At 44.9% G+C, this 20,267-nt stretch overlaps 1 protein-coding gene across 2 annotated transcripts in view; it reads right to left on the reverse strand.

Annotated features, from left to right (window-relative positions):
- VAV2 (vav guanine nucleotide exchange factor 2) overlaps positions 1–20,267 on the reverse strand; it is a 708,430-nt gene that overhangs the window by 78,292 nt on the left and 609,871 nt on the right. For both annotated transcript variants that reach the window (XM_069241562.1, XM_069241561.1), the window contains exons 13-14: positions 19,689–19,774; positions 18,648–18,780 (exon numbers count right to left, since the gene is read on the reverse strand). In XM_069241562.1, the coding sequence (XP_069097663.1) occupies positions 18,648–18,780; positions 19,689–19,774 (219 nt within the window). The remainder of the gene's footprint in view (positions 1–18,647; positions 18,781–19,688; positions 19,775–20,267) is intronic.

Genomic DNA, 20,267 nt, shown 5'->3' on the forward strand with positions numbered 1-20,267 from the left:
TCAACAAAACACATTGTGTTAATTTCTGGCATGTATACTCCAACAATACATCTAGTAAGAAAACAATATGCAGATATTAAAAACAATGGAATAATTCAGTGGAATAAGACGCTACGGAAGAGTCTGTACAGTTCCATTACAGGCAGTTAACATTCCTGTGAGTTAAGCACATCACAGCCTTTATTTTTAGGAGATAACATGCGCATATCGAAACACTGAATATCAATTTGTTTTACGTAAGACACTTAGGAATCTAATCCGTGGGGGTGGCAAATAAAAGAGGCAATGAGGGAGGATGTACAAGGGAACTAAGACAAAGAAGAAATGTTACAGCAATACATGTGCTTAGTGGTGAGTATAGGATAGTGGTGACCACCAAATGACCCTCAGACTTACGAAGCAGGGAAACAGATTTCATCTCGTTCACAGCTTAAAGTCATGCTGGATTTTCCAAAGTGGGTTTGTCAATGGGAAATTGTAGGATACACTCAAAGACAACAGAGGCAGCAACCGCAATCAAAAACAACAGTGGCACCAACCTCAATCGAAAACAACAGAGGCACCAACCTCAATTAAAGACAACACAGGCACCAACCTCAATGAAAGACAACAGAGGCACCAATCTCAATCAAAGACAACTGAGGCACAACAGAGGCACCAACCTCAATCAAAGACAACTGAGGAACGAATCTCAATCAAAGACAACAGAGACAGCAGCACCAACCACAGCACTGACCATTTAATCACTACAAACCGAAGATGATGTAGCCTGGAAAAGGACAGGATGGGTACATGCCACAGGAAAATAGAAGCTAAACTCCCAACCCTCACACTCATGGCGATAAAATTAATGAAGTCACATATATAATAAAAAAATGTTGTCAAAAGCTGTATAACAGATCATAACATATGATGAAACCAGTGACTTCTAGGATCCATCAGTGGCATGGAAATAGTAATGTCAAACATACCCCAGGACAAACTAATTACGTAGCCAGGATGACGGCAGAAGATAGATGCGATTTATTCAAACTTAATGAAACCATCACTAAAATTCCATAAATAGGCCCAAGAAAGGTTTGCAGACTGTCCATGGGATTTAGTGTATTAGCAATAGCGTGAGGTGACTAGGTGGACAGGTGATGAAGTGGAGTCTGCCACATCAAGTACCACAAGGAGCAACCTTAGGCCTCGGGATCTTTAGTCTGTTCATTAGCAACAGACTAGAAAGAACCAGAAATAAGGTTATCTTTGTATATCTTCGAAATTCAACAAATCTACAACAGTTGATAGCCCCACACAGGGGAACAGAAATAAGACATGATTTTGAAAAAGGTGTCAGAGGTGGTAATTAATCTGCATTGCAGCCAAAGTTAAAGCCATATTTTAAAGCAGGGAATTCCTGCCACGCAGCACAGGTCAAAGGTTAGTTTTTAAAGCCTACCAGACCTGAGATTAAGTTCTAGATGACAGAAACTTTAATTACTTAAATGTTGCTCTAACATGTGATAGAGCAATGATCAAGGACATAAGCTAAATGTTGGGAAGGCCAGGTCTGGCGTGTCAGTCAACCAATGACGCTAGTTGGACTAATGTAACCATTACAGGAATCCCTGTTAAATCTCCAGGTCACTGGTTCAAATCAAGGGAGGTCCACCATGCATTTCATGATTCTGAGGTGGATAAAAAGAGTACTATTAAGATAGGTATCAATAAATGTGTGTTATTCAGCCCCAAGATGCACCATGGGGTGAACATGCGATCTACACAAACACCTCATGTTCATGGTAATGAGAGGATGCTGGGATGAGGATGAAAACAAACCTTCCAATCCTTCAACATCTCCATAAACAATGTAAAGCTCATATTCAACTATCGCTTGCCATCTCCATGTTTGAGGTCAACACACCCCTAAAGAACTTACAACCACATTTCTGAGAATATCCAAGCTCTGAATAAACAAAGGAAGTGGACGCTGAACCCTTCGGCACACAGCTACTTCAAAAACATTGCTAACAACAAACACTCCATTCACAGATAGGAAAGAAAATGGAAGAAAAACAGAAACCCTTGAAGAACTCACCAACAAATCGTCATAGCAGCCAAACACGAGTACTAGTCGGATACCATCAATTAAGCTGCCAACAGAAGCAGAACTTTTTAAAGATTAGCAAGCACTGCACGAGCCCCTTGCTTGCCCTTCCTATTCCACATGGCACGGAAAAGAGCAATTCCATCAACCTTTTTGTCAATTAAAATTTAAATAGGATCCCCAGCCACACTCTGAAGATTCAAAAGAGATTCATTTACAACGTACTTCTCTGCTTGTACTACATAGTCAGTGGATACCCGTTAGTACACATGGGCACCTCTAGATTCTAGAACATCCCTCCAGTGTCTCTCCGCACACCTGCAGTCAGGGCACCGCCATACTAGAGACAAAGACGTGCAAACAAGAAAGCAATATGGCTAAAGGCCTTCCCCAACTATGCACCCAAGATCTGGATCAACATCTTTCTGTATCCACCATAACAGCCTAAACCCACACATTGACTGTAGAAACAAATTTGAGTGGTTAGGCAGGAAAAATAGATTTGTTCGCCTATTAGAAGCTTCAATTGGAGTACTATGTACAGAGGCAAGAGCTACATTGCCAGAAGGAAACCTACAGGTTAAATACAGTGTTACAAATTACAATGGTGTCTTGTTTAAAAAAATAAAAATAAACTTTTGCATAAAGGCATAGGACCTTAAACATTTAGACCCCGAATGTCTGGCAGATATAACAGACAGGGCATTCCTAACACAAGAGGCATTCTCATACAGTGAAGACACAGGATAAACATGAAAGGCATTTTTTTGAAGCACAATATATCATAACTCTTACAAAGGAGGGTTGGAGTTGGAAATACTAATCGTTAGAAAAGAAACCCATGAGACACATGGGCCAGAATGGTTGTCAAAAATAGATGGCGAAATTGGCAGATTTGGTGGGTTAGCCAGTCATTATTCCAAAGGGTATTTCTAAATTTCGAATTTCCTTCAACACAATTTGTGATACTAACCCTGTCTTTTTTCCCAGCATCCGTTTGGCTTTTTTTCCTGCACTGCACAACCGTGATTCTAACTACAGGACATCTCACTGAGAGAGCCATCTGCCCGCTGAGCTGTTTCTTCTGGAGCTCTTTCATGCCCTAATAACCATGTCTAATAGATACAAGCCGAAAAGTCGCTGGAACAAATGTGTTTAAGTTTTTTTTTTTTTTACAAAAAACAGACCGAGATATTGGAGACTGCATAGAAGCAGGATGAGCACTCCGCTGCAAATAATTATAGCCTTGCACGCGCCAATTCATTCGTCCTCAGCAAAGAACCCTCTCATTCTGAGATGATTACTTGCAAGAGCAAGTGATATTAGACCTAGTGTTACCCGTTCTGACCAGTGTCACCACCGAGGTTACCGTCCAGCATGAGCTTAGCCTTGAATGGGGAATAACAGGCGGGCCCCATAATTATCATGTCCTCTACCACGTGCTTGGTCCAGATTTTCTGCCCTTTTCTGTTTACGTTTTCCTCCAGCTTACGGCACCCACTAACACCTCTAAATGTGGGTGGTTTGGCTAAATAAATCATGCAAAATTACCACTCCACACAACTCAGAAATAAGGGCCATAGTGTTACCAGATAACTCATGCTACTGGGATACAAAACTCCTGGTCTGTGCTTTCCTTTTACAAATAAAATGCTTTCTATTATGTCAGCCTATTTGGATTATATGGGCTGGTCCAACACTACAACCCTCAGAAGTTACCCTTCGTCTATCTGGGTGGTATGGTAGAGGAAGCACAATCTAGCATCTAAAGCATCTATGGAACCCCAGAATCAACCCCTGCGTCATCTCTTGGCAAGCCATCTCTGTATGTTATCAAAGCAGAAATAGAACTAATCAGGCATTATGCAAGCACATCTGCAAGTCACAGTAACTGAAAAGGAGAAAATGGCTTTTCATAGATTCTTGAAGATGTGGGATGCCCACAATATCTATGAGAGGTAAAAAGCAAACGCTGACAAGTCATATAGCAGAGTAAAATTGGGGTGAGTGAATACAATGAACTCACTTTGTTACTTGGGAGAAAAAAAGAACCTAAACTAGTACTGAAATGTCTTAAGGCAATACAGCTAATGAGCAATGAGCTTGAAGCTGAACTCGGAGAAAAAGGAGGTCCTTCTTATTGCAACTCATCCTGGTGGCCCCAGACTCTTGGCCCTCTTCCTACTCGGTCTTGAAAATAAGGAACCTGGGAATTATCTTTGGAATTGATCTTTCATTTAGAGATCAGATAAATAAACTTACCTCTGCCTGTTTCTTCATTTTAAAAACTTTGAGAAAAATTACTTCCTTTATTCCCTATAAATTTGCACAAATCAGTGGTGATTGTATTGGTGTTGTCCAGGCTGGACTATTGTAATGCCCCCCATCAGGGCATCCAACAGCGTTCTCTAAATAAACTCCAGATTCTGCAGAACCCAACAGCCCGCCTGTAAAGAAATGGCTCCCTGTTGCAGTTACCCCCCACTTTTTGCCTGATACTGATGTTGACTTGACTGAGAAGTGTGCTGGGACCCTGCTAACCAGGCCCCAGCACCAGTGTTCTTTCACCTAAAATGTACCGTTGTCTCCACAATTGGCACACCCTGGCATCCAGATAAGTCCCTTGTAACTGGTACCTCTGGTACCAAGGGCCCTGATGCCAGGGAAGGTCTCTAAGGGCTGCAGCATGTATTATGCCACCCTAGAGACCCCTCACCCAGCACAGACACACTGCTTACCAGCTTGTGTGTGCTAGTGAGAACAAAATGAGTAAGTCGACATGGCACTCCCCTCAGGGTGCCATGCCAGCCTCTCACTGCCTATGCAGTATAGGTAAGACACCCCTCTAGCAGGCCTTACAGCCCTAAGGCAGGGTGCACTATACCATAGGTGAGGGTACCAGTGCATGAGCACTGTGCCCCTACAGTGTCTAAGCAAAACCTTAGACATTGTAAGTGCAGGGTAGCCATAAGAGTAAATGGTCTGGGAGTCTGTTTTACACGAACTCCACAGCACCATAATGGCTACACTGAAAACTGAGAAGTTTGGTATCAAACTTCTCAGCACAATAAATGCACACTGATGCCAGTGTACATTTTATTGTAAAATGCACCACAGAGGGCACCTTAGAGGTGCCCCCTGAAACTTAACCGACTATCTGTGTAGGCTGACTGGTTCCAGCAGCCTGCCACACTAGAGACATGTTGCTGGCCCCATGGGGAGAGTGCCTTTGTCACTCTGAGGCCAGTAACAAAGCCTGCACTGGGTGGAGATGCTAACACCTCCCCCAGGCAGGAGCTGTAACACCTGGCGGTGAGCCTCAAAGGCTCACCCCTTTGTCACAGCACCGCAGGACACTCCAGCTAGTGGAGTTGCCCGCCCCCTCCGGCCCCGGCCCCCACTTTTGGCGGCAAGGCCGGAGAAAATAATGAGAATAACAAGGAGGAGTCACTGGCCAGTCAGGACAGCCCCTAAGGTGTCCTGAGCTGAGGTGACTCTAACTTTTAGAAATCCTCCATCTTGCAGATGGAGGATTCCCCCAATAGGATTAGGGATGTGACCCCCTCCCCTTGGGAGGGGGCACAAAGAGGGTGTACCCACCCTCAGGGCTAGTAGCCATTGGCTACTAACCCCCCAGACCTAAACACGCCCTTAAATTTAGTATTTAAGGGCTTCCCTGAACCTAAAGATTTAGATTCCTGCAACAACAAGAAGAAGGACTGCCTAGCTGAAAACCCCTGCAGAGGAAGACCAGAAGACAACAACTGCCTTGGCTCCAGAAACTCACCGGCCTGTCTCCTGCCTTCCAAGGAACTCTGCTCCAGCGACGCCTTCCAAAGGGACCAGCGATCTCTGCATCCTCTGAGGACTGCCCTGCTTCGACGACGACAAGAAACTCCCGAGGACAGCGGACCTGCTCCAAAAAGACTGCAACTTTATCCAAAGGAGCAGCTTTAAAGAACCCTGCAATCTCCCCGCAAGAAGCGTGAGACTTGCAACACTGCACCCGGCGACCCCGACTCGGCTGGTGGAGAACCAACACCTCAGGGAGGACCCCCGGACTACTCTACGACTGTGAGTACCAAAACCTGTCCCCCCTGAGCCCCCACTGCGCCGCCTGCAGAGGGAATCCCGAGGCTTCCCCTGACCGCGACTCTCTGAAACCTAAGTCCCGACGCCTGGAAAAGACCCTGCACCCGCAGCCCCCAGGACCTGAAGGACCGGACTTTCACTGCAGAAGTGACCCCCAGGAGTCCCTCTCCCTTGCCCAAGTGGAGGTTTCCCCGAGGAAGCCCCCCCTTGCCTGCCTGCAGCGCTGAAGAGATCCCTTGATCTCTCATTGACTTCCATTGCGAACCCGACGCTTGTTCTAACACTGCACCCGGCCGCCCCCGCGCCGCTGAGGGTGAAATTTCTGTGTGGGCTTGTGTCCCCCCCCGGTGCCCTACAAAACCCCCCTGGTCTGCCCTCCGAAGACGCGGGTACTTACCTGCTGGCAGACTGGAACCGGGGCACCCCCTTCTCTCCATTGAAGCCTATGCGTTTTGGGCACCACTTTGAACTCTGCACCTGACCGGCCCTGAGCTGCTGGTGTGGTAACTTTGGGGTTGCTCTGAACCCCCAACGGTGGGCTACCTTGGACCAAGAACTGAACCCTGTAAGTGTCTTACTTACCTGGTAAAACTAACAAAAACTTACCTCCCCCAGGAACTGTGAAAATTGCACTGTGTCCACTTTTAAAATAGCTATTTGTGAATAACTTGAAAAGTATACATGCAATTGAAATGATTCAAAGTTCCTAATGTACTTAGCTGCAATACCTTTCAAACAAGATATTACATGTTAAATTTGAACCTGTGGTTCTTAAAATAAACTAAGAAAATATATTTTTCTATACAAAACCTATTGGCTGGATTTGTCTCTGAGTGTGTGTACCTCATTTATTGTCTATGTGTATGTAGAACAAATGCTTAACACTACTCCTTGGATAAGCCTACTGCTCGACCACACTACCACAAAATAGAGCATTAGTATTATCTCTTTTTACCACTATTTTACCTCTAAGGGGAACCCTTGGACTCTGTGCATGCTATTCCTTACTTTGAAATAGCACATACAGAGTCAACTTCCTACATTGGTGGATCAGCGGTGGGGTACAAGACTTTGCATTTGCTGGACTACTCAGCCAATACCTGATCACACGACAAATTCCAAAATTGTCATTAGAAATTGATTTTTGCAATTTGAAAAGTTTTCTAAATTCTTTAAAGTCCTGCTAGGGCCTTGTGTTAGTCCCTGTTAGCATTTCTTTTAGAGTTTAAAAGTTTGTAAAAGTTTGAATTAGATTCTAGAACCAGTTTAGTTTCTTAAAAAGTATTCCAACTTTTAGAAGCATAATGTCTAGCACAGATGTGAATGTGGTGGAACTCGACACCACACCTTACCTCCATCTCCAGATGAGAGAGCTAAGGTCACTCTGTAACATAAGAAAAATAACAATGGGCTCCAGACCTACCAAAGCACAGCTCCAGGAGCTGTTGGCAGAGTATGATAGAGCCAACCCCTCTGTGGATAACACAGAGGAAGATGATAGTGAACTGGAGGAAGAATCCCCTCCACCAGTCCTATCTAGGGAGAACAGGGCTTCTCAAGCCCTGACTCCAAAAATAATAGTCAGAGATGCTGGCTCCCTCACAGGAGGGACCAGCACCTCTGAAATCACTGAGGATAACTCCAGTGAAGAGGACATCCAGTTAGCCAGGATGGCCAAAAGATTGGCTTTGGAAAAACAGATCCTAGCCATAGAAAGGGAAAGACAAGAGATGGGCCTAGGACCCATCAATGGTGGCAGCAACATAACTAGGGTCAGAGATTCTCCTGACATGTTGAAAATCCCCAAAGGGATTGTAACTAAATATGAAGATGGTGATGACATCACCAAATGGTTCACAGCTTTTGAGAGGGCTTGTGAAACCAGAAAAGTGAACAAATCTCACTGGGGTGCTCTCCTTTGGGAAATGTTCACAGGAAAGTGTAGGGATAGACTCCTCACACTCTAAAAAAGATGCAGAATCTTATGACCTCATGAAGGGTACCCTGATTGAGGGCTTTGGATTCTCCACTGAGGAGTATAGAATTAGATTCAGGGGGGCTCAAAAATCCTCGAGCCAGACCTGGGTTGATTATGTTGACTACTCAGTGAAAACACTGGATGGTTGGGTAACTGGAAATGAAGTGTATGACTATGTTGGGCTTTATAATTTGTTTATGAAAGAACACATTTTAAGTAACTGCTTCAATGAAAAGTTGCATCAGTATCTGGTAGACCTAGGTCCAATTTCTCCCCAAGAATTGGGAAAGAAGGCAGACCACTGGGTCAAGACTAGGGTAACCAAAACTTCCACTGGGGGTGACCAAAAGAAAGGGGTTATAAAGCCTCCCCAGGAGAAAGTGGGTGACACTCGAAACAAAGAAAAAGAGTCCCCTGTAGGCCCCCAAAAACCAGACCAGGTGGGTGGGCCCAGAGACACAACCCAAAACAAAGGTGGGTACCAGGGTAAGAGCTGGGATGCCACTAAGGCATGGTGCCATAACTGTAAACAGACAGGGCACCACACCAAGGACACTTCTTGTCCCAAAAACAAACCCCCTAGCAAAATCCCAGGGGTAACCAGTGTAGCCATTGGAGATGACTCCTCAGATGAGGAGGTCTTCATAGCCTTCCACTGGAAAAAGGGCCCAACAGGTGAGTTGGAGATTCCAGAGGGAAGTAGACACTTCCACCACCTACAGGTGAATGGAATCCCAGCCACTGCCCTGAGAGACACTTGTGCCAGTCACACTATTGTGCATGACAGGCTGGTGTTCTCAAACCAGTACATCCCAGGTGAGATGGCCAGAGTAAGAGTTAGCCCAGACAGGGTCACTGATAGGCCTGTGGCTTTTGTGCCCATAGAAGTGGGTGGGACTTTTAGCTGGAGAAGGGTGGTAGTCAGTACAGACCTCCCCCTTGATTGTCTCCTTGGAAATGACTACCCAGAGGTTAGTCAGAGCCCAAGAGAGGAACTGGTCCGGTGCCAGTCCTCTCCCAAGGATTCTGGAGTGCCTGCCTCTGCAGTAAATGCAAGTAGGCCCCAGAAGAAAAAGAAAAGGAAACAGAGTAGGAAAGGTGGACAACCTTTAGCCAAGGTTCCAGCAAGCCAAGGAGATTCTGCTCCAGTAGGGGAGAACTCCAAAAGTGGCTCTCATAAAGTCCAACCTGACCCACAAGAAGTCCTGGCTAGTCAGGCAACTGTTAAGCCTGAGTGGGTGGCTCCTCAGCTAACAGAAGAAAGAGTGGAAGAAGGGTGTTTACTACAAGATATGGTAACCCCCCACTCTAATACAGCAGACAGGCACCCTGAACCCAAAGAAGCCTTTAACTTAGCCCCTTCCCGTGTAGGTGAAGAGCTAAAGGTGTGGTTCTGGGCACTGACAGCTGTCAGTGGCCTCTGCTGGGTGTTAGCCTTTATGGCTGCACTATCCTTGGCATGGTGGTCTGACCCCATGCCAAATAGCAAGTTAGGCCCCCTGACCCTGTTGGTCATGGTGGGGTTACTCCAGCTCTGGGTAACCTCTTTGGGTAAGCTAGGGGTGACCCTGGCTAAGATAAGATTAGCAGAGGTGGATACCTCTAACCCCAAAATAGAGAAAATGGGTGAAGACATAAAAAGCACAGACAAGAGGCAGTTCAGACTAGGTCCTATCACTGTGGAAGTGGGTCAGTTCCCCAGAGGGAATGACCTGAACAGGAGGATGTAAGGCAGAGTAGGCCCTGCAACAAACCAGCCTATTTCCTCTACTCTTCCTCGCCTGACAGACTAGGAAGACTCTCCCAGCTTTGGCTGAGTCTCCTGGCCTGTGGGCTGGGGGGGGCTTGTGTAAAGAAATGGCTCCCTGTTGCAGTTACCCCCCACTTTTTGCCTGATACTGATGTTGACTTGACTGAGAAGTGTGCTGGGACCCTGCTAACCAGGCCCCAGCACCAGTGTTCTTTCACCTAAAATGTACCATTGATTCCACAATTGGCACACCCTGGCACCCAGATAAGTCCCTTGTAACTGGTACCTCTGGTACCAAGGGCCCTGATGCCAGGGAAGGTCTCTAAGGGCTGCAGCATGTATTATGCCACCCTAGAGACCCCTCACCCAGCACAGACACACTGCTTACCAGCTTGTGTGTGCTAGTGAGAACAAAATGAGTAAGTCGACATGGCACTCCCCTCAGGGTGCCATGCCAGCCTCTCACTGCCTATGCAGTATAGGTAAGACACCCCTCTAGCAGGCCTTACAGCCCTAAGGCAGGGTGCACTATACCATAGGTGAGGGTACCAGTGCATGAGTACTGTGCCCCTACAGTGTCTAAGCAAAACCTTAGACATTGTAAGTGCAGGGTAGCCATAAGAGTATATGGTCTGGGAGTCTGTTTTACACGAACTCCACAGCACCATAATGGCTACACTGAAAACTGAGAAGTTTGGTATCAAACTTCTCAGCACAATAAATGCACACTGATGCCAGTGTACATTTTATTGTAAAATGCACCACAGAGGGCACCTTAGAGGTGCCCCCTGAAACTTAACCGACTATCTGTGTAGGCTGACTGGTTCCAGCAGCCTGCCACACTAGAGACATGTTGCTGGCCCCATGGGGAGAGTGCCTTTGTCACTCTGAGGCCAGTAACAAAGCCTGCACTGGGTGGAGATGCTAACACCTCCCCCAGGCAGGAGCTGTAACACCTGGCGGTGAGCCTCAAAGGCTCACCCCTTTGTCACAGCACCGCAGGACACTCCAGCTAGTGGAGTTGCCCGCCCCTCTCGGCCCCGGCCCCCACTTTTGGCGGCAAGGCCGGAGAAAATAATGAGAATAACAAGGAGGAGTCACTGGCCAGTCAGGACAGCCCCTAAGGTGTCCTGAGCTGAGGTGACTCTAACTTTTAGAAATCCTCCATCTTGCAGATGGAGGATTCCCCGAATAGGATTAGGGATGTGACCCCCTCCCCTTGGGAGGGGGCACAATGAGGGTGTACCCACCCTCAGGGCTAGTAGCCATTGGCTACTAACCCCCCAGACCTAAACACGCCCTTAAATTTAGTATTTAAGGGCTTCCCTGAACCTAAAGATTTAGATTCCTGCAACAACAAGAAGAAGGACTGCCTAGCTGAAAACCCCTGCAGAGGAAGACCTGAAGACAACAACTGCCTTGGCTCCAGAAACTCACTGGCCTGTCTCCTGCCTTCCAAGGAACTCTGCTCCAGCGACGCCTTCCAAAGGGACCAGCGACCTCTGCATCCTCTGAGGACTGCCCTGCTTCGACGACGACAAGAAACTCCCGAGGACAGCGGACCTGCTCCAAAAAGACTGCAACTTTATCCAAAGGAGCAGCTTTAAAGAACCCTGCAATCTCCCCGCAAGAAGCGTGAGACTTGCAACACTGCACCCGGCGACCCCGACTCGGCTGGTGGAGAACCAACACCTCAGGGAGGACCCCCGGACTACTCTACGACTGTGAGTACCAAAACCTGTCCCCCCTGAGCCCCCACAGCGCCGCCTGCAGAGGGAATCCTGAGGCTTCCCCTGACCGCGACTCTCTGAAACCTAAGTCCCGACGCCTGGAAAAGACCCTGCACCCGCAGCCCCCAGGACCTGAAGGACCGGACTTTCACTGCAGAAGTGACCCCCAGGAGTCCCTCTCCCTTGCCCAAGTGGAGGTTTCCCCGAGGAAGCCCCCCCTTGCCTGCCTGCAGCGCTGAAGAGATCCCTTGATCTCTCATTGACTTCCATTGCGAACCCGACGCTTGTTCTAACACTGCACCCGGCCGCCCCCGCGCCGCTGAGGGTGAAATTTCTGTGTGGGCTTGTGTCCCCCCCCGGTGCCCTACAAAACCCCCCTGGTCTGCCCTCCGAAGACGCGGGTACTTACCTGCTGGCAGACTGGAACCGGGGCACCCCCTTCTCTCCATTGAAGCCTATGCGTTTTGGGCACCACTTTGAACTCTGCACCTGACCGGCCCTGAGCTGCTGGTGTGGTAACTTTGGGGTTGCTCTGAACCCCCAACGGTGGGCTACCTTGGACCAAGAACTGAACCCTGTAAGTGTCTTACTTACCTGGTAAAACTAACAAAAACTTACCTCCCCCAGGAACTGTGAAAATTGCACTGTGTCCACTTTTAAAATAGCTATTTGTGAATAACTTGAAAAGTATACATGCAATTGAAATGATTCAAAGTTCCTAATGTACTTACCTGCAATACCTTTCAAACAAGATATTACATGTTAAATTTGAACCTGTGGTTCTTAAAATAAACTAAGAAAAGATATTTTTCTATACAAAACCTATTGGCTGGATTTGTCTCTGAGTGTGTGTACCTCATTTATTGTCTATGTGTATGTACAACAAATGCTTAACACTACTCCTTGGATAAGCCTACTGCTCGACCACACTACCACAAAATAGAGCATTAGTATTATCTCTTTTTACCACTATTTTACCTCTAAGGGGAACCCTTGGACTCTGTGCATGCTATTCCTTACTTTGAAATAGCACATACAGAGCCAACTTCCTACACCGCCTCCTCAAAAACATATCCAAGTATCAATCAGTCTCTGAGTCTCCACTTAGTGGAGGTTCACTGGTTCCAGATAAGAAACGTGCAGCCCTTAAGGCTCTCTGCACAGCATATATTGCACTTCACAGGATAGGCACAGAATAATTGAGGAACAAAGTTCAGTTGGTATACACCGAGGAGAACTCTGCGCTCAGCTGCACTGAAAACAGTTTCCATACCAAGATGCAATAAAGCATCATGGAGGGGGTTGGGGAGAGGGAAGAGTTTTGTTTATTCCGCATGTACATTATTGTGGAATAAACTCCCTTGGGAGCTTAGGAATCAACAGAATCTTATTTATTATAGAAAAATGTTCAAGTCCTGGCTTTTCTCATCCCCTCTCTGAATCTTTGGCCACTTTAGATCGGATGTATATCAGCACCAAGATGCTTTCAGGCATTCGTACGCTTAATAAATATTATCTTTTTTCTTTTGTTTACTTTATTCGGTGCAAAAAAGACCATAAAAGATATAAAATATATAAATAACATACAGATTTCACAATCATAAAAATTTCTGAAAGCGTAGTTAATACATTTTCCGAACACCAAAAGCAGCATATATAAAATTTAGTACTGGATTATGTCCATATTTCCCAAATCATGTAAGTGGGAGTAAGCAAGTTGGCTAGTTCTAATACTGTTAGACTGAAATAGGGGACGTAAAAATCTTTTTCTTGGAGCAGTATATAAAGTGCAAAAAAGCATAAAATGTAATGTACTTTGAGATGTCTTTCCATCGCAGCAACAGGGAGGGAGGTCCTTGAACCAGGTTCCAGCAACTGGGAATGCTACCAGATAGTGTAGGGTGTTTAGACGTAGTCTTGTGAGTAAAAACCTTTGTCGCTCATGATTAGTGATGGTCAGATACAGCTTTGGTTGAAGTTGTTGTGTCTCATAACTTGTCCATAGTCTCATTGAACTAGAGACTGGGTCCATGTCATGATTATTCTGCCAGAATATGTCTTTGACCTTCTTAATGTCCTGTCTTATTAGAGTATCTGGTTTGAGGAAAAAATCTCCTAATCCTAATGATAGGAGAGAAAGATAAACATATCTAAGCCAGGGTATATCTAGAGATCGTGACAGAAGGAGACAGTCCTGTATCACCTTTCTACATAGAAGCGCTTCAGGATTAGTCCAGATTTTTACCCACAGTATAAGAGGTTGAAGTTTTATATAGCTAGATATGTATCTTAAACCTACTTCTTTATGACAGAACTTTACTGGTGTAGATTGGGGGACTGATAGTAGTCTTCTTATAAATTTATTTTCTATAATCTGGAGCCCTGAACATTCTGCAAGCCCCCAGACCCCAGCTCCAAATGTCGCGACAGAGAGGCATTTAGAAGTGAAGACAGTCATCATTTCCTTAACAGGTTTATGCCGAAGACTTCTTGCAAACCTAAAAACAGCTTCAATGGTTTTTTGGAATTGTGTTAAGCGTATATTAACTAAAAACTTCCAGTTAAAATCAACATCAATAGGGACCCCCAGATACGTAAAATGTGGGACCTTAAGTATGTCATGCCCATTTAGAGTGAATTCTTTTGTTTTTGCTAATTTAGGACCACACTTCATAACAAATGACTTAGTTCTGCTAATTTTTAGACCAAGGTTCCTCATAAAGGTATTAAAAGCATTCAATAAAATCTGGAGGCCATTTGCTGTCCTTGAAATTAATACTGCATCATCTGCATATAAAAGTACAGGAATTGGGGAGTTATTGATAACTGCGGAATCTTTCCCTAATTCACCAAGAAATTTCTCCAGCCCATTTATATATAGGAGAAAGAGGAAGGGGGCAAGAACACATCCCTGTCTGACCCCTTTTAGTGAGGGGAATTTCTCTGTCAGGCCTCCCTCCCGGGAGTAACAGACCCGAGCCTCTGTGCAGGCATGGAGTTTACTAAGTAGTATAACTATATCTTTATCCACGCCCATACCCAGCATTACCTTCCACAATTTCTCCCTGCTGACTGTATCAAAGGCGCAGGAGAGATCCATAAATGCTAAGTGTATACAGCCCCTTTTGGCTTTAGTATATTTCTGGACTAAAAGTGTCAAATTAAGGGTTTGTTCGACTGTGCCCACCCCTGGGCGAAAGCCAAATTGTATTTCTGAGAGGGAGTGAGTATCAGTCGCCCATTCTTCTAGCTTATTTAAAATTACTCGCCCTAAAATTTTGACTGAGCTGTCCAGCAAAGAGATTGGGCGATAGCACAGGGGGTCTTGCCCTATCTCCCTTCTTGAAAATCGGGACGATGATCGCTTCTTTCCATGAGTCTACTAGAGGGCCTACCACAGCCGATCTCATGACATTGGTTAGCAGTGGACCCCAGAAGTCTGGAAGTGCCTTGTATAAGTCAGCAGGAATTCTGTCTGGGCCCGGGGCTTTCTCAGATGGATTATCTTGAATTGCTTGTTTAACGTCATCCACACTTTTAGTATTACTAAAAGCCAAACTTAGCTGATCAATACCTGCAGGTTTTAGACAAATTAGTATTTCTGAATGGGTATTTGTTTCTATGGCGAAAGTTTTTTTAAAATAGTCCACCCAGGTCTTGGCTGGGATGACAGTGTCCATGGGCGTCTCATATTTAACGCTCAATAGTGGAGAGTTGATCACACGCCAGAATGCAGTTGTATCTTTGGTTTTGCTTGCAGCCATCAATTCCTCCCACGCAGATTCACTTAGTTCAACTTTCCTTTCGGCAAGAGCTTCTTTATAGTTTTTCCTGGCAATCTTAATTGCTTGTAGATCTTTGGGAGATGCTTTGATTGTTTTTTTTAGCTTGCTTAGGGATGTGGTACATGCGTGGTTAAACCATCTTGGCCCATGGGCTTTATTAGCTCGTTGAGGCTGTAGTTGCTCCGCCATATATTTTGTCAGAGAGGAGAATGCACGAATAATTTCACGTGGGGCCTTATTTTCATCCAGGGATGTCATAACGTCTGGCCATTTATTCAAAAATAAATCTCTAAAAAAAATATTACTGTTTATCTTCCCCCATTTGATTGTAAGCCCCTTTTGGGATGAGAGCTTCATGGCAGGGTGTTGCTTCCCTCTTCTTGAATCATTTGTCAGATCTAAGTTAATCACAATGGACAAAGGATTATGATCACTAAAACAGGTCAGGGTAACCCTGAATTGTCCTGTAATAGGGGACAATTCTCTAGAGTGGATAATATAGGCAATAGTGGTATGAGTGTCCCCCTTTACAAATGTTGGTATCCCTCTAAAAGCAGGTGTGGGAAAGGACAGAGAGTTTACTGTTATCAAAGAATTAAGAGCGTTCCCGTACGGGGAATGTTTGAAGTGTTGAATGGGGTTGTCACTCTCATCCAGGAGTCCACCGCAGTCAAGGAACTCTGGCTCGCGGAGGTGGGCATTAAAATCACCAACCCAGACTATTCTTATGTCCTTTTTACTGGATACTGTTACCTTATGTATTAAGGTCTCCAAACTACTGACCACGCTAATGTCCGAGTTATCAAAAGTGTTGTTATAGTAGTTGATCAGTAGTATATCGAATGGTTCTTCTAGTTTCAGAGATAGGGCCAGAAAAAAAGGCGATATGCCTACAACACGTGCTTCCATCCCTCCAGCCTCCACAGATAAGAAGATGGCCAGACCGCCCTTAGCTCTACCTGCAAGGGCCTTGGTTGCAGGAACATAATATGTGGTATAACCATTAATATGTGGTGGTTCTGTGAGCCAGGTCTCCTGGCAACAAATAATAAGGTTTCCCATCACTAAATCTATCCAATCAGGGTTTCCAATTTTTGATTTTAGACCTGCAACGTTCCATGAAATGATCCCTAGGGGTGTCATACCCTGTGTATCACGTATATCAGGGACTCCTTTTGATTCTAAGGGGGACTGTGGGAGTACGTTTGTCTCCAGGGGCCTTGCAAGGATGGCTCAGTTAGTGATGGTCAATCTAAATGCTCCAGTGAGGTCAGGGTCTCATACCTATTAGATAATGTCAGAGCAGTGTCAGAGGGGTTAGAGAGACCAAGGTTGCTGGGATTCTGATTCCCAAAGTAGGTTGAATCAGAATAGCATGGGTTTGATAGTGGAGGGATAAACTTGGTGAGACGTTGGACTCTTATAGGCCCTACAGATGATCTCACAGTTGAGGGGTGGTGATACAAAACATTAACAGTCCAGGGGGTTCTAAAGTTTATTATTATACAGTCCCCAGGTGATGTTTTAGTGGATGAGCCAACCCAAGGTACCCTTTTTACAGTTAGAATGTCCCTGTGGAAATCAACCCGCCCTCCTGTGTGTTTTCCTACCCAATGAGTCACCTTATTCAGCAGTGACATATGGGACTCGTGGAGGGTACTATCCAATATAGGGACATTTTCCAAAATTAGAACGTAGGGGGCACATGCCAGTGGTATCCTTGGGCAGGCTACCTGAGTACTTATATTTTCCTGGCCCAGCGGGCCTTCCCGTTTGATTGTGCCCCACTGATACTGTAGGTTTGTAGAATCCTGTGAAGCCTCTATGTTCAAAGGTTTTTGGGTTGGGTTCTGGGCAGGAGATATTCTAAGGTTCTGGTGCTGATGAGTAGGTGGAGCTGGTAGGCATTCAGGGATGGAATGGATGTTCTGAGATTCTGCCTTCGGTGGTTTAAGTTTTATATTCGTTATAGATTCAACCTTCTGCTCGAGAATGGCCACTCTCTCCAGAACTGATGAGCATAACTTTTTGATGTCTCTAAGTTGATCTTCAATTTGCAAAAAACAGGTTTTAATTGGATCCGAATTTTTACAATCTTTTGGTTGTTTCCCTATAGTTCGTTTTATTTTTTGGGTTTTGGAAGGACATTTGCTCTTGGTCTTCTTAGTTCCTGATGAGGACTCTCCAAAACCTTCCCTATCTACAGGAGATCCCACTTGGTGTATGGGGGTTGCTGCCGTATGGGGGGTAATTATTTGCCTGCTTTTTTTTAGGGTGGACTCCCTGGAGTTGTAGGAGTAATTAGATCAATTAAATCAATTTCTGTTATTACACAAGGGTTTCTTTTCTTAGTCTTACTCGGCAGCAATGTTAATAAATATTATCATTATCAATGAGAATGCTATAGTCTCTGCTGTGCCAAAGGCCACAAAACATTTCGGTCCACCCTGTAAATAAAGATGGCCTTCCCAAAGATCACCATGGCTGTCTCCCCTGCATGCCAAGACTATTTATAAGATAGGAGGCATCCAGATGAAGCAAACATGACACACACATGCAACCTGCATGTACAAACCCAATTAATTTTCAGAGACTACCTAAAACACCATTTTTTTCAAAATTAAATAAAAGTTTAACAACACAATACAACACCCACCATCAAGTATGCATACATGTTTAAAGGTTATATACTAGCACCACAAACAAAAAAAACCCCAAACACCACAGTAAGCAGTGGCATAACATAAGCCCTCTCAGCCTCCCTCCCTCCCCTGACCTCTAGGGCCCCCCCACAGCAAAACTGGCAGGTGGTGGGCAAAGAAGGGGGGGGCCCTCCATTTACTTTGCAGGGGGGTACCTTAAGTTTTATTGCACAGCAGACAGTAAGAAGAACAAAATGTACAATCGAGTAATAATGTCCTACTTCTACCAGAGCAGAGGACCAGTTTCTTGAGAAGATTGGGTGATGGATTGTTGTCTCAGGAATGATGACCACCAATAATGATAAGGGCTGCAGCACATTCTGCAGTCAAACTGGCATCACCGGGACATCTGACAGCCAATGCTGCAGAAGAACATTTTGGATACAATGGTGCCTTCCTTGTGCACTCAGGAGTATCACTTTTACTGAAAAGGTATATTTCTGGTAAGGCAACGATTACTCGCATTGGTCAAGCAGGTGATTGCAAGTGCAATGGAAGAGATGATTGTGTCCATCTACCTTTTTGATGTCCTTGTTGGTCATGGGATCATCAGTCATTTTATGGTAGAGCAGTTCAATGATCTCCTTCAGTTCATAACTGTAGCCTCTTCTTTTGCAGACAATCACCACTTTATCAAACAAAAATAAATACCTGAAACAAAAAGTCTTTAGTCAGTGGTTCACTTTTCAAAAACATTTGTCAGCCCACTGCAAATCTATAAGTCCCGCGAGGTACAAACATTCCTCATTTCATGTACACATTAAAAAAGGCGCATCCTCCAAAAAACAATTCTCAAAACAAGGATCAGGTAAGAGACCAGATGTGCAGCACCTCTTACTGCACAGACTAATTAAAACATATATATATATATATGTATATATATATATATATTTGACACTGTAACAAGAATGTTGATTTCAGGAACATCTTCGAAGTGTTTTCAGGTAGAATTAATTTGTTTTTTATCACAAACTAGGCTCGATTCCAAGGCCAACGAAGCAATAGCTCAGGGGAAGACATTAGTCATTCAGCCCCAAGTTCACTGAGGGAGGACTTGCACCCAGTGTTTTCTATTGTTTAGCGCACAGATTCTTCTTCCTAGGAGCTGAATGAATGGGTGCACAAAATCATCCCCGGAATAAACTTGAAGGAAAAGCCAAAATAATTCATGGATCTTCGTATTAATCCCCATTCTGGCTTTTCAAAGTAGCAATTGCATGGTACGGAGGCAGCAATAGCGCCCAGAAAGAGTAATTCTGGCTCCAAACGTCCTGTGTCCCCCGCGCCTTCCAAATTGGAATCAGGCCATGATCTTCTAATGAAACCATCTGCCATTTTCACCCTCTTATGTCCTTCTAATTATAGTGAAAGTATAAACAAAACATGATAAACACACTATAAACAAAACTCTCTTAAAATGGATCACTTTACAAAATTATCTACTAAGTTGATGAGCTTCTGATGGTGGCATCATTCTGGCCATTCCCAAAAAGTGCACAGCTATGTATAAACGCTTATGCACCTCACATGCACACCTTGAATGCCTCTCATATACCCACCTATCCTGCTTTGTGTGGTTCACTATAGAGCGAACTTTGAGTTCTCCGTCAATCATCGGTCGGCCAAATTCTTCCAGCTTCACTTGCTGTAGAAAAGAGGCAAATGAGAATAACACGCCCTCGACAAACATAATTGTTGGGCAATATTAGGTGAAGAAACTGTGAGAAAGACCCGCATTAAGAGACTGGCAGGCATATAGAGCAAAGGAAAGTGCAGAAAACATGCATAAGGGTCTCATGAGACCAGCTGCAGGCAAAAATAAACACTCAAACAAGACAAGTGCGTGGCGACTACCCTCAAGTGGAGCAAACTAATGACAATCGAGTGGGAGACAAGAACTGCAAGAAACATGAGAGAATAAATACAGGGAGAAATGGCAGATATCAGGAATAGAATGACTCAATAACAGATAAACATACACATAGAGAAACAGCTAGATGGCAGAGGAAGAGACCACCAGTTTATGAGAAGAGACAAAACTATAAGCATTCAAAGCACTGTGCACAGTTCAATATTGTCAAGGTAATCATGAAGCTACTGGAATAATGTACTTCTAGCTAGCAGCTTCTTACAGAAAA

The sequence above is a fragment of the Pleurodeles waltl genome, chromosome 6, assembly GCF_031143425.1.
Source record: "Pleurodeles waltl isolate 20211129_DDA chromosome 6, aPleWal1.hap1.20221129, whole genome shotgun sequence".
NCBI lineage: Eukaryota > Metazoa > Chordata > Amphibia > Caudata > Salamandridae > Pleurodeles > Pleurodeles waltl.